This window comes from Daphnia pulicaria, chromosome 4 (genome assembly GCF_021234035.1).
Source record: "Daphnia pulicaria isolate SC F1-1A chromosome 4, SC_F0-13Bv2, whole genome shotgun sequence".
Taxonomy (NCBI): Eukaryota; Metazoa; Arthropoda; class Branchiopoda; order Diplostraca; family Daphniidae; genus Daphnia; species Daphnia pulicaria.
This window is the reverse complement of record NC_060916.1, coordinates 12,627,178-12,640,426: the sequence shown is the minus strand read 5'-3', so window position 1 is coordinate 12,640,426 and position 13,249 is coordinate 12,627,178. Positions and strand designations below refer to the sequence as shown.

At 45.1% G+C, this 13,249-nt stretch overlaps 1 protein-coding gene across 3 annotated transcripts; it reads left to right on the top strand.

The window, feature by feature from the left end:
• Nucleotides 1-772: 772 nt before the first annotated feature.
• LOC124336892 (broad-complex core protein isoforms 1/2/3/4/5-like) lies at nucleotides 773-12,405 on the top strand. Of its 3 annotated transcripts, XM_046790800.1 has the most exons (6): nucleotides 773-1,244; nucleotides 7,693-8,588; nucleotides 8,661-9,505; nucleotides 10,269-10,355; nucleotides 10,443-10,494; nucleotides 10,924-12,405. In XM_046790800.1, the coding sequence occupies exons 1-6, from the start codon at nucleotides 1,120-1,122 to the stop codon at nucleotides 11,817-11,819; spliced, it is 2,901 nt and encodes a 966-aa protein (XP_046646756.1). In that variant the 5' UTR covers nucleotides 773-1,119; the 3' UTR covers nucleotides 11,820-12,405. The 3 variants fall into 3 exon arrangements, with proteins under 3 accessions (XP_046646756.1, XP_046646755.1, XP_046646757.1); XM_046790799.1 differs by having other exon boundaries at nucleotides 7,693-9,505; XM_046790801.1 differs by having other exon boundaries at nucleotides 774-1,244; nucleotides 7,693-9,067.
• The last annotated feature ends 844 nt before the right edge of the window (nucleotides 12,406-13,249 follow it).

Genomic DNA, 13,249 nt, shown 5'->3' with positions numbered 1-13,249 from the left:
TGCCAGCCCCGCCACGTGCGACAGAATTTTGTTCGGTTTCAAAAAAATTATTTTATTTATTTTTTATTTTATTATATTATATTATTTCCATGGCGTTCAAGGTCGACTACTTTTTTTTCCACCGGTCCGGTTATTTTGTTTAAAAACATTTTTGTTGTTGTCTCTCGTTCGTCTGGAACTCGACGGTGAGAGCGCATGTCAGTTATCAAGAAATAACTTGTTTATGTGTGTGTGCGCGTCTAAATTTATTTATTTCTATGCAGACTCGGTGGAAACACACACAAAGAAATCCAATTAATATAAGGTAGTTTACAAATGATTCAATAAATTGCCAAAAATGTTTCGAATCATTAATCAAAAGTCGATTTTCAAATTTTGGCGTTTTGTTAGTAGAAGAATTGTCGCCGGTATAATTTAAACCCGAATGATAACAAATTCATTTTATCCCGTGTGGTTAAATATTATATATATTTTTTTGTGTGTGTAGGCAGGAGGGAGGGTAACAAAAAAACTAAACACGAGCGGGGATGATAACGCAAGGCAGAAAAGTAGGGGAATGGGAAAGAAAAAAAGGAAAGGGAAGAAGATGGTGGGCGGAGCCTCTAGCTCTTATAGAGAGTCCCCCCCCTAGAGACTCGTCGGTACGTACAACGGTCGTGAAACAGCGAAACGGTAGACCCCTACCTCCCCCCCTACCACCCACTCTGGCCACCCACCTCCCAACTTTCGGAAGGAAAAGGAGAGGAGAGAGAGAGAAAAAAAACGCCGACGCCCGTCAACGTTTCGTTCACTAAGCCAACAGACGGCAGCGTGTAATGATGTAATACAGTGACACCTGGTGGTAGAAGATTTTTTTTATTTTTCACACTCAAGTCCTGGGCAAACTGAAACACCAAAACATTTTCAACACTCGGACCAATTGGTTCGGCAATTTTGATTTGAATCGGTGTGTGACTCATTTTCTACTCAATCGTGTCGTGAGTGTGTGTGTGTGTGACAGCATTTGTGAGTGGGAGGAAAAATTTAAACTAAATCAGTAGTTTTCTCTGCTCACAACTTGTTAAAACTATTTTCAAAAAAAAAGACATTCGGTCTCTCCCGAACGACGATGACATCCGCATGTCTGCTGCTACTCGACTAACGCTGATGTACGACAGCAGACAACACTGCGCGCCACCTTACACCGACAACGTGCACGACGCTGCATCTGCTGCCCGGTTGGTGAATCGCCAATCCGACAAAAGGTAAATGACATTTATTTAAAAACAAATTTTAAAAAATAAATAAATTAGCGAAATGTCATGTGGTGCCATTTTGTTTTGACTGGCGATTTTTAACTCGTTTTGTTCAAACGGTCGAAAAACTGCGCACGATTTGACCGTGACATTTTCCAGTCGGGGCAGAGTTCGTTAGCTCTCGATTCGCAGAATTCCTACACACAAGTTGGAAACCTGATTCCCCGTCTCGACATGTTTCTTTTTATTTTTTTCATTTTAATTGGATCAAATTTGAAAAATAAAATAAAGTCTGTGAATAAAAAGAAACTTGCCGCTTTCAGATGATAGTAGGGGGGCTAGTAGGGTGTTGTATAACGTCTCCTAGGAAACCAAGCGGCCACATTTTTATAATACGTATTATTTTTTGAATCATTTTCTATAATATTTCCACCTGGGGAGATTGCCAGCCCCTTCGGGGGCCACCGCACTCACCTTTCATTATTCATCCGAAAATCCTCTATCCCCCCTCGTGATATTCTCACTTTCTAGCAGCCCCTATACACACGTTATTCCCCCCTCTTTTGGAAAAAATTCCGTCGTCGACGAACTTGCGCAAATGTAGGCCGTTGGGCCTACTCCAAGGGTGAAGTGGGCGGAGTCTAGTCGATCACCTACCCCGAAAAAACTTGTGGTGTTTTTTCTACCCTCTTTCATCCTTGACCAAGGAGGAGGAGGAGGTAGGCCTCTCCACGTGGAGAACCCCCCAAGGTAAAGACGTATACACACGAGGGGATTAGCAAACCTAACTTCTTTACCCTCGAGGCACAATTTTATTTAAACACATCAGAAAGAAAGAAGAAAATTTTGTTTTTTCTCTCTCCCCCTCGAGATAGAAAAAAGATGTCCATGTCATTGGCGATTGATTTCTTTTCTCTTTTTATAAACCTGTTTTTTTTACTTTTTAGAGGGGTGAATCGGTCGTTCATCTGCGGTCAATCTTTCTAGACTAAGAAAAAATTTTGTTGAGGCCTTTTTTTTTTTTCATTTTGGGTACACACACGCTAGGGGTGGTAGAATCACCTTATTTGGCGCTACCCCGAAGGGGGTGAGTTTTTAAAATGGCTGCCAACCAGCGGCAAAACTTTTTTTTTATCCCGAGTTTCTGTTGAATTTTTTCACGTGGCTGCTTTCTGCCATGGCGAATTCGACTAGCGACCAATTATCTAAATATTTCACGGTTGAATTATTTGAATAAAAAAAAAGGAGGGAGGGACAACAAAAGAAGCGGCGCCGGGATAAAATATAAAAAACGACGTCGTCGTACAGGTGAAAAAATAAATAAAGTCTGAAAAAAATATGGCGTAGTATTACGCCAACCCCCGCAGTAGTGTACTCGTAGTAGTAGTAGTAGTAGTGGCGACGGTCGGTTTCCTTTCGTTACTTCCAGTTCGTTGGCCTCGCCACCGCCTACCGTCAAATCTGATTGGTGAATTTTTCGGTAATATCTTGAATTTCGTCGTCAAACGGCAGTTGCCACCGACATTTCGATTCACGAACTTTACACAACAAATTACAGAGAACAAAGTTCACTTGTCGTAATCTCTTTGTTATTAACAAACAAACGAAACGATTGAGAAATTTTAAAACATACTGACGTAAGGTAGATTTTTGCTGAAATCCTGTGCGAGTTGCGTACTCGCCCCATGGGGGGAGGTGGGCGTCGCGAGTGGGCGGTGAGGGGGAGACATTTTCACGTGGCCTTCGTAGATGCAGGGGGGAGAATATAGTAGTAGCTCGTAGTAAGAGGAAATGGCGCGTTTCACTGCGGAACTCGACCAAAAAATACAAAAACCGCCATTTGTTCTTTTTTTTAATTTTTCAGCCGTCGCCATCTTGTTATTTTGCCTTTTGTTTCCGTTTCGTTGATTACGCAACTTGTTTGGGAAATGTCTCGATTCGCTAATCAAACAGCTGTTTCAACTTGACTTTTTTTTTGTTACATTGTTTTTCAACACAACAACGTCGGTGACGACCAGAAATCGAAGGGCTACTTTTTAAGCTCCGCCCATCAGGTCCAGTGAGGGGTTCTCAGGGGTTGTTGACCACCACTCCCCAACGCCAAAAAACGTTTTACTCCCCGACTTTTTTAATTCCAATCACATCACACATAAAACAAAATTAAAAATACTTTTTTTTATTATTTTAATGGCTCATTTTGAAATTTTTTGCTACCATCGTATAGGTATCGATACAGAAAAATATATATTTGCGGTTGATACCTTCCCAAGAGATTTTTCTCATGGTCATCTCGACACATTGAACGAAAAACAAAAAACAAAATTTCCCCATACCTTTCGGGAGGGTATTGTATAGTTGGAAGGATAAAAATATATTTGCACGCAACATGGTGCATTTTTCCCTTACCATGACGGTTACCTTTTGTTTCTTTACGATCGACCACGGATGGCGCCATTAAAAAAAAGAATCAAGACCTTCCATTTTGTTTTTCTTTTTTTAAGAAATTTCGCGTCATCACGACGATTCACGGTAGACAGAGAAAACCACGTTTTTTCGCCAGATGCGTAACTCCCGGAGGCCATGTAAAATAAAAATAGGAATTCTCACGTTTTGTTAACGTGCGGATATATATTTAGTGATGGGCGATTTGTAGGGGTGTTTCTCCCGCCGCTAGGGGGCATTGACGTCTGCTATTGAAAAAACAGAAAAATTCTTCCCGATTTTTCCTTATTTCGCACAGGGCTCAGCGCCATCAAGCGGGACTAGAAAAATTTTTCTTTTCTCTCTCTCATTCTCCCTGTTTTCGGTAATCCAGGGGGCGCTGTTACACCACACACACACACACGCATTTTATATGTGTTTACCCCATAGGCCCAAAGTTGCTCTCTCTGCCTCTCCTTGGGGGAGGAGTGTGTGTAGGGGCGAAAAAGTGTGTGTAAGGGGGAGGAGAGAGACTCGTGTGGTGCCTTTCCACCAGTGCGTTTTCATACACGTCGGGGCGCAGTGCGTGCTAAAATTCTTTTCCGACCCGAAGGGAAAAGAACTTATCTATTCCGAGTCGATGTGAAATTTAAAAAAATATTATTATTATTAAGTTTTCCCCCCTCCCTCGTGTATGTGTGTGTGTGTGTGTCAGTGTTTGTGTGTGTGTTTGTGACATTGCCACACCGAAATAAAGGTGAGCAAGTTTTATCTATACAATTGTGTGTGGTACAATCATCTTGAAGGGGGGCAAATTGCGCAATTCGCATGGCGGCGGCGCTGTCAACGTGCGTGAATTTATACTCTCTTGCTATTTCGGCAGTCGATATTGAGCGAATCATCGATTTTTCTTACGCACACCGTAGAGACAAGTTGCCAAATGTGTGCATGCGAGTGGGAAAAAGTTGTCCTCCCGAACGGTTGCGTGTGACGGCACACACACGAACGTGTGTGTGCGAACGTGCTGCCATCTTTCTAGTGCCATTTTTAGTTGTAGGGCGGGTAGGCCATCGTAAATATACGTCGCCAATATTTAACCAGTGGTAAAGGTCGCGGTTTTCTAAGTTGCCCATTGTAAAAACTAAAATGATAAAAATCGGCCATTTTGTTTTTTTGGGGGTTTTTTCGTACGAGGGAAAAAAGGACAAGACAAATAAAAAAAAGGTGAGGGTAAGATAAAAATGTAGGGGTGGGGGGAGACGCCATTGGGCACATTGATCGCAGTGGTGGCGCCACAATCGCCGTGCAAAGTGTGTGGGGGTGGTGTGTGTGTGTGTAGGCCGGTTAGAAAGGAAAAAAAGGAGGGTTGGGAGGGGGCTAAAAACCACCACCACCCTCCAAGCCCGGCTGCCAACAAGAAAAACGGACCAATGAGAAACGTCCGGTCCCGAAACTAGGCCTATACACGTGTCTTTTTTATGAAGGGCTTTTTCGCCAAAGGCAGCAGCAGCAGCGTGCGAGAGAGGGGCCACCGAACCCTCCCTAACCTCTCCTCACGTCGTCCGTCTCTTCTTCTTTTTCTTCTTCCCATCTTCGGTTTTTCTTCTTTTTTATTATCATTTCCTTTTTCTTTCCTTTTTCCACCCTCACATAGGGGTGGTGGGAGGGGGGGGGTGAGGGCCATGCGGGTTACGCGCTTTTACGTAAGGAGCGGAGGGGGGGATGGTGGTGCTGGCTATCTTTTCTTTCATTCTCCCACCATTCCGAGTTTTCGGGCAGGGCTCATTGCGAATGAGCCCGCTAAAGGGAGAAGGTCTGATGAAAAGTCGGCCCAAAAAGAGGATTAGGAATACAAGGCCTAGAAATACGCAATACATGAGAGGGGGGGAGAAAAAGCCGGAGGGGGAGTGAGGAACTGACGGGAGGAGGATCCGCCTGGGTTATATTCACATTGTCGAAAAAATAGACGAGGGTGGAAAAAATAAAGAAAAATTCGAAATTCTTTCCAACTTTTTTTTTTTCCATTTTCAAGGTGAGATTTCATCCCCCCTCCATTTTTTTCCAACCCCCATTTTTTGGGTTTGTTACGACAGACGGTTTCCCTATATAAAAATTTCTCTTTTTTTTCTTCCCTCCCCCCATCTTGCGATTATGATGACCCCCCCCCCCCCCCTACTAAGTAGGGAGAAAAAATCTTTCAGTATTTTATGGCTGGGAATGATGTCGCTCGTAAATTTGTGATGATAACTTCCGCTATTTTTTTTAATATCATAAAACACGATATGAACTTTGTTCTCATCATTGTAACAATCAATGTTCATTTTTTGAAAATAGATCAAGAAAAATGCTTTTTTTCGTGAGTCTGGTTTAGTTCCAGAGATTTTTCAAACGCTAAAAAATTCAACACATTGGAATGTTTGTTTCCTTCTTGTGTGTGTGTGTGAGCCTCTCTCTCCCCCAACGTCTAATCTCCCGGGTGTGTAAAAGCTTCGGGTTTTCAAAAGTTGCGACACACACATCTCTCTCTGTGAGGGGAGGGAAAAAGAAAAAGTTTCGTCTCGGTTTTCTTCTGTGTAGCCCCAGACAAACATAGGCTGGCTGGCTCTTTTTCTGTTTTTATCATTTTCAAACGAGTCGAATAACTTGAGGGTTTTTATATTTTGTATCTTTTTAAATAAAATAAAAACTTGTTTTTCTACGTGACTCGAGTTGGTGGTGGTGAACTTTCATCGTCTAGAATCTACCCTTAAAAATCGGAAAATTGTGTCACGTCTCAAACGATGAAAATCGTCACAAATTTTTCAGTTTTAAAAAAGAAATAATTGTGTGTTTGGAAATGGCGTCGATCCCGGTACAATGTCGAAAGATGATTTTTCTGTTATCTCTAGAGAGCTGTGTGGTGGTGATGACTCGAGATTATTTCGTACATTTTGCCGTTTCACAGCCGATAAGAAGGAGAAAATAAGGAACAAACGTTGAAAAGTCAACATGTTTATTGTTTGATTATTCGTCAAATCAAATAAAAAATGTTTGTGAAGAGAAAAACGAAAAAAAAAAACGGTTGGCAAAAATGAGAAAATTTCATCCCCTATGATCGTGTGGCCATCTGTCGGCTGAAACTGTCAAAACTTTTTATTTTAGATAAAGACGGGCGTTTCCTGATTAATGTAATCACGATGACATTTAAATTAAATGTCAGTTAAAATAGAAACAGTTGAAGAAATTTAGAAACAGGTTTAAACATTTTTCATGCAAATTTCTCCATTCGTCTGGTTCGCAACTTTTGTGGTATGCAAATTTTTGAACGGTTGCCAATTACATTTTAAGAAATTTTTCAACCAAACATTTTTAAAAATGAGACTAGGTTTCGCTAATTCTTAAAAAAAAAGAAAATTATGCCTAAATCGGGTTCGAGGTTAAAGGAAAGTTGGTAGAAAAATAAAAAGAAACGCCAAAAAACTGGGAGATTGGTTCGTGTGGTTTTGCCCGTGAAACGATAACACGTCATCAAAACAGGAAACGAAACATGAAATGTTTCGGCAATGTGGCGAAATTCTTTCGCCATGTTTGATTATTTCTTGTCTGTCGCGGTTTTCTCTTGTCAGACAAATACATCCTGTCGCCATTTTTTTTCTCGACTACAATAATCTATTCTCTTTTATTCTGTTATATTTTTTTCTCGAGAAAACAATTCACAATTTCCCGGAATTGAAACAAACGAAATGCGAGGGGGAAAAAAGGCAAAATGGGGCGCGATGGCAGCGCTGCTCGGCCAACCGACACAACAATTCGATTAGCAATCAAAATGACGTGTTGCAGCTTTTATGTTCATTTCTTGCACAGGAGTTGAATGGAGCAAGTATAGGGTGGGTGACTGGGTTGTTTTTCTGTCCAGTGTGTGTGTGCTAGACAGGTTTTACATTTCATTCAAGGCACTTGCTTGTCTTCCTTGCCACCGAACGGGTCTCCAACATTTTTATTTTATTCAAATTTGGCGCATTAAATTGAATTAAATTTTTATTATTTTGGTGAGCAGGAACGTTGTGAGTGGAGTTTTGGAAGGTGGATCGAGCAGAACGCTGGAAGAGGAAGAAGAAGAGAATAACGATTATTACCAGCATCGGAGACGGTTGCATCTGCTGGACAAGAAGAATCTGTCGAGTGGCCGGCGGAGTAGCAGCAGCACTGTCGAGCAGCAGCGGAATTGTTATCCAACCGGCCAGGAGAAGAACCAAACAGCCGCTGAGGAGGAGTCGACCAACAGGACTACTCCTGGCGGGCAGGCCGGCAGTAGTAGGCGGAATCCTCCCCCACCACCACCAGTAACAATTCCACCTGCCACCACAATGTCGACCAAGAGCATGGGTGGCGTTGGTGTTGGCCGGTCCAGCAGCAACAACAACAACAACAATCCGACGACTGGATTGTCTGACGACAGCCAGCAATATTGCCTGCGCTGGAACAATCACCGCTCGAATTTGCTGACGGTTTTCGAGCAGCTGCTGCAGACGGAAGCCTTTACGGACGTGACGCTGGCCGTCGGCGGGACTTCGATCAAGTGCCACAAGATGGTGCTGGCCGCTTGCTCGTCCTACTTCCAGTCGCTGTTCCTGGAGAACGCCTGCCCGCATCCCATCGTCGTCTTCAAGGACATCCAGTACGCCGAGATCCGGGCCATCCTCGAGTACATGTACCGCGGTGAGGTCAACGTCGCCCAGGAGCAGCTTCCGTCGCTCCTCAAAGTGGCCGAAGCCTTGCGAGTCAAGGGGCTCTTTGAGGACGACTCGCTCAATGCTTCCGGCGGAGACCGAGAGCCGCTCTATCCTCCACCGGCTTCTTCCGGCCTCTTGTCCAGCACGTCGGTCAACGTCACGGCAGGTGGAATTGGTGGTGGTGGCGTCGGTGGCCATCACGCCGGACCCGGCAGTCACGGTAGCAGTTCAGCCTCTCCTCCTCAGTCTACCTCAATCAACGCTCATCCACCCATCATCCGATCTACCTCAGGTCACCATTTGCCCGTCTCTTCCTCGTCGAGCTCAGCCGCGGCCGCCGCTTCATCCGCAGACCGGAATACCCCGTCACATCGTTACCCGGGCAACGCTGCCGCCGGCGCCGGATCGGCCGAGAACCACCACAACCATCACCATCATCACCACAGTCGCAACAAGAGTCCCAGCCCGACTAGCCCGCCGGAACGATCCAGCAGCAGCAGCCACATTCGAGGCGATCCGGAATCATCCTATTCGCGTCATCCATCTTATCTCTACAAATCGCCACTGCTGAGCCCTCAGGGGAGCGAGCAAGGCGGAAGAGATGATCGCCGAGATGGCGGCAGCAGCACTACCAACCGGGATCGCGACAGCGCCGGAAGCGCCGGAAATAACAATCCGCTGAGCATGTGGCCGCCGCTGGTGATGCCACTCCATTTGGGAGCCTTTGAAACGGCTCTGCGTGAGCGTGAGCAAGCGCTGGCTCTTTACGGAGCCATCCAGCGCGGAAGCGGATCGAACGCTGGTGGAGACGATCGCGAACCCTCTAGCGGCAACGGACGCGGCGGCAATGACCATCACTTTGACAGCCGCCACAACGACAATGGCGGAGGAGCGTCGAAGCGCAAGCGTTTATCGATCGCATCCGGCGACAGCGATCAAACTCCGTCGCTACTCCGCACCGTCCTCGGCCCCCATCACGGCTCGTCGAAACACCACCATCACGCCGACATACCGGGACTGTTTCCCTTCCGTCTGAGCGCCGCAGCCGCAGCGGCTGCGGCCGCCGAAGGATCGGGATCGGCCGATGATCGCAATCATTTGAGCAGTTACCTTCCCATGGCCATGGCTTACGCCGAGGTAAATAAATACATAAATAAATAACTTGTGAACAAATTTTAACCGATCTAGGAGATGGATATATTAACGGGATCCGGTTAGATTTCCCTTTCCCCCTCCCTTAGACTCATCCATCCATCCCCCCCCCCCTATATATATGTTCACTCACGGTCATTGGATCTTGTCTTGTTTTTCGTCGGGTTGCCAATGGCTTCCGAGTTCATGCACCCCTCTCCCCCTCTCTGTTGGCTGCACGAGCGGAGCCGAGGGATGGGAAAGATTGGCTCCACGTGTCGTGAAATGGAGTTGAGGGTTGGTGCTTATCGTTCGCTACCACCACCACTACCAGCCTACCACCCCCTCCCTAGAAAACCCACCCGACCAGTTTCCTTTCCTTCTCCCTTCCTTATACACACACAGACACACACACACCATCTTTCTTTTTTACCATGTCTCGCCCTTGTGTGTGTGTGTTATTATTCCGGGAATAGTAGGGGGGGAGGAGAAGGGCGAATAGTTGAGACGTAGAAAGAAATACGTCAATGACATTAGTATAGACTCACATAGACTCTATACACACGCACGCTCACGATATATTATTAGCCTTTTAGCTCACACTCGGCCCAGCCGGGGCTCTCTTCTTGGTACCTCATTGGGGCTTTTTTGGCAAAGGCTTTCGCCATCTAACGGTGGCGTCTAGCACGACTCTTTGCGCTAAATTATTTCGGTTAAATCGTTTTGAAAAACAATTGATTAATTAATGGAATTTCTGTGAATTTTGCAGAGACAAGCTGGCCGTGATCGCGATCGTGCCGATGATGATTGGACACAGAATCCTGACATGAATTCGGAAGACGATCCCAGCGAAATTGTAAGCGGGAAATTTGAAACACGAATCAATTAATATCAATATGACTTTTTAATTTTCATTTCTTAAAAATGTTTTTGATTGTTTCAGAGCGGCGAATATGGGCATCCTGTTCCCTCATCGCCCTTGTCAGATAAACGAGGTGAGTTTCTTTTTTACGCAACTTGTTGTTGTTGTTGTTGAAATCAAGATTTTGCGGCTGTCTGAAATTGTTTGTTAACCTTGACTCGAGCTGTTATCTGCCAGCGATGATGCCAACATTGGCCGTCACGGATGGTGAAATGGCGCAAATGTGTAAAGGTCGTTTGGGATTTTTGTGATGGCCAACACACACACACACACGGAGAACAAAAATCAACCAAGGCTAAATGATGTCTACTGTATAGTAGTAGGGCTCGTTATCAAAAGTCGCACATCAGCCTCTTGTGCGGGAAAAAAGTTTATCAAGGTCGTAGACTATCGGAATGGCAGCCGCTTCCGGATTTCAAATTCTTTTTCGGCCATGAACGTCTACAATTTTTGTGTCAAATCTTTTTCTTTCTAATTTTTCTTTCAATTTTTCTTATTTTAGTGGACGCCTCTGGTGCTCGAATTGCGGCTTATGTGCCGACCCAGAAACTGGAATGGAAACGCTACAAGCAGTACACCAACAGCGACATCACGGCGGCCATTGAGGCCGTCAAGAGCGGAATGAGCGCCTTGCAGGCCTCTAGGAAATTCAAGGTGCCGTCGCGCACTCTGTACGACAAGGTGAAGAAGCTGGGCATCGCCACGACGCGGCCCTACAGTCGCGTGTCGTCGTCGACTTCATCGTCGGCGGCGGCGGCGGCCAACGCGGCCGCCAATTCGGCAGCCGCCGCTGCCGCCGCAGCCGCCGCTCTCAACGCGGCCAATCAAAATAATTTCGCCGCTTCAACGGCGGCGGCACTGACGTCGGCCATGGCGGCCGCCGCCATGTCGCTGGTGAAACGCGAGCGCGGACCCGTCATCCAAGTGGCCGGAAGCAGTCGTCACGAAGCGGCTGCCGCCGCGGCCATTGTGGCGGCCGCCGCCAGCTCTGCGGGCAATCAGGATCGCGAGGAGGATTTGCCGGAATCGAATTGCGGCCCGGCCGACTACAGCGAGGACAGCCGCCAGGAGAGTCCGGAGAATTTGACGATTGGCTCGTCGAATCTCTCGACGTCATCGCCCGGATCTCACGGATCGACGACGGCACCGACGCCGTCCTCTAACGGTAAGGACATGATCAAGAAGGAGACGCCGGATTCGACTCCGACGCCACCGCCGGCTCCGCAATCCCCTCCGCCCCGCCAGAGCAGCAAATTCAGCGCCGGGGCTCGAGTGGGCGGCGCTTATTTCGCCGTCCGTGACGATCTCAACTCTACGACGACGACGACGTCGTCGATCGCCGAAGTGGTGATGGATGATCGCGGCGGAAGCGCCAGTCCTAACCCCAGTACCACGTGAATGGAGAAAACTAAAAACTAAAACAAACGAAACAAAACAAAATCAATTTTCGTTTTTTTTTCTTAAACAAAAATTATTCACGCCAGAATAATTTTGGGCTATAATTGACGGAAGCCACAGAGAGAGAGAAATACGATTGGATTGAACGGGTCTACACCCTCCCCCTTATTTTGTTTTCTACTCCCCACCCCAATATGATCCAGTCCCGATTCAAAAAGACAAAAAACTCAGGTTTCGTGTGTCTTGGTAACGCACGTCGTATCATCTTCTTCTTCTTTCACTACTTCTTTTCCCATGTCTTTTTTTTTGTATGGTTGTCTGAGAGAAACAGAAAACAAGAGTTTGAGTGTGTGCGTGTGTGTGTCATTTGTGTGTGTGTGTGTGTGCAAAAGTGACACACAATTAACTCTTCCCTCCCCCCTATTTCCCTCACGACAACTCTACCTCAGTAAAAACCATTTTTCCCCTCTTTCAAGTAATTACGTAACAAATAATTACATTTCATTGGCTTTCCGGCACACTGCCCGGTCATTTATAAGACTCCCGCCATTGTTTCAAGTTTTTATGAGCGGGATCGTAGAAGTTTTTTTCTTAATTTTCTACATAAATAGCTCCTCCCTCTCTTTTCTTGTGCTTATTTTTCATTCATTTTCTTTTGATTTTTGTGGATGGCACCGGTGATTCATCCCCCATACTACTCCCAACCCGTTGATTTTTGCTACTACTACTACTACTGCTGCGACGATGGGTGATAGTAGTAGTAGTAGACACAGACACAAAACCAGTGACTAAATAGAAAAGACAAACGTCTAGGGAAACAAAAAAACCAGTTACAACACAATTTTTGTTTTTGTTTGTTTTCGTAATTTCGCTTTTGAATTTTTGGAACAACCCAAAACCCGGTTTTAATTTTTTTGAAGAATAGAAAACAAAAATTGCCGGTTCTGACACTTCCGGATGCTAATATAAGGTTTTTAATTTACAGACTCGTATAAACCCCCGTGAATAATAATTTTTTTTTTTTGTGGAAAAGAGAAAATAGTTAGTTAGTGTGTGTGTGCAATACGAGGGAAAAATTAACAGCGCTCTTTTTTGATGAATTAATTGTCTTTTTTTATTTCCTAGTGTGTATGAGTGTTGATTTCTTTATCAACATTTTTCTCCCCCCCCCCCCTTTTTAATTTTAAAAAAGAAATTTTTGTGATTGGTAAATGTTTCATTTTTGGGCGTCAGGCTTGTTGTTTTTCTTCAATTTTGTTTGGAAATTATTTTTTTGCTGATTGGCAAAAAAAAAGGACTTTTGATTGGATTTTAAAAAATAATTGATTTGGCGCGAAAATTTCAAAATGATTGGAAATTAAATTCGGTCAAAATTGTTTACACACACAAGGTATCGGATTGACTTCCGATTTCGTTTGAAAGGCCCTCCC

Excerpts from the sequence above, each read along its gene's own strand:
- LOC124336892 (XM_046790799.1), top strand. The coding sequence starts at position 1,120 with ATGTCTGCTGCTACTCGACTAACGCTGATGTACGACAGCAGACAACAC. Across the intron at positions 1,245-7,692 it reads AATCGCCAATCCGACAAAAG|GAACGTTGTGAGTGGAGTTT; the intron begins GTAAATGACATT and ends TTTGGTGAGCAG. Across the intron at positions 10,356-10,442 it reads AAGACGATCCCAGCGAAATT|AGCGGCGAATATGGGCATCC; the intron begins GTAAGCGGGAAA and ends TGATTGTTTCAG.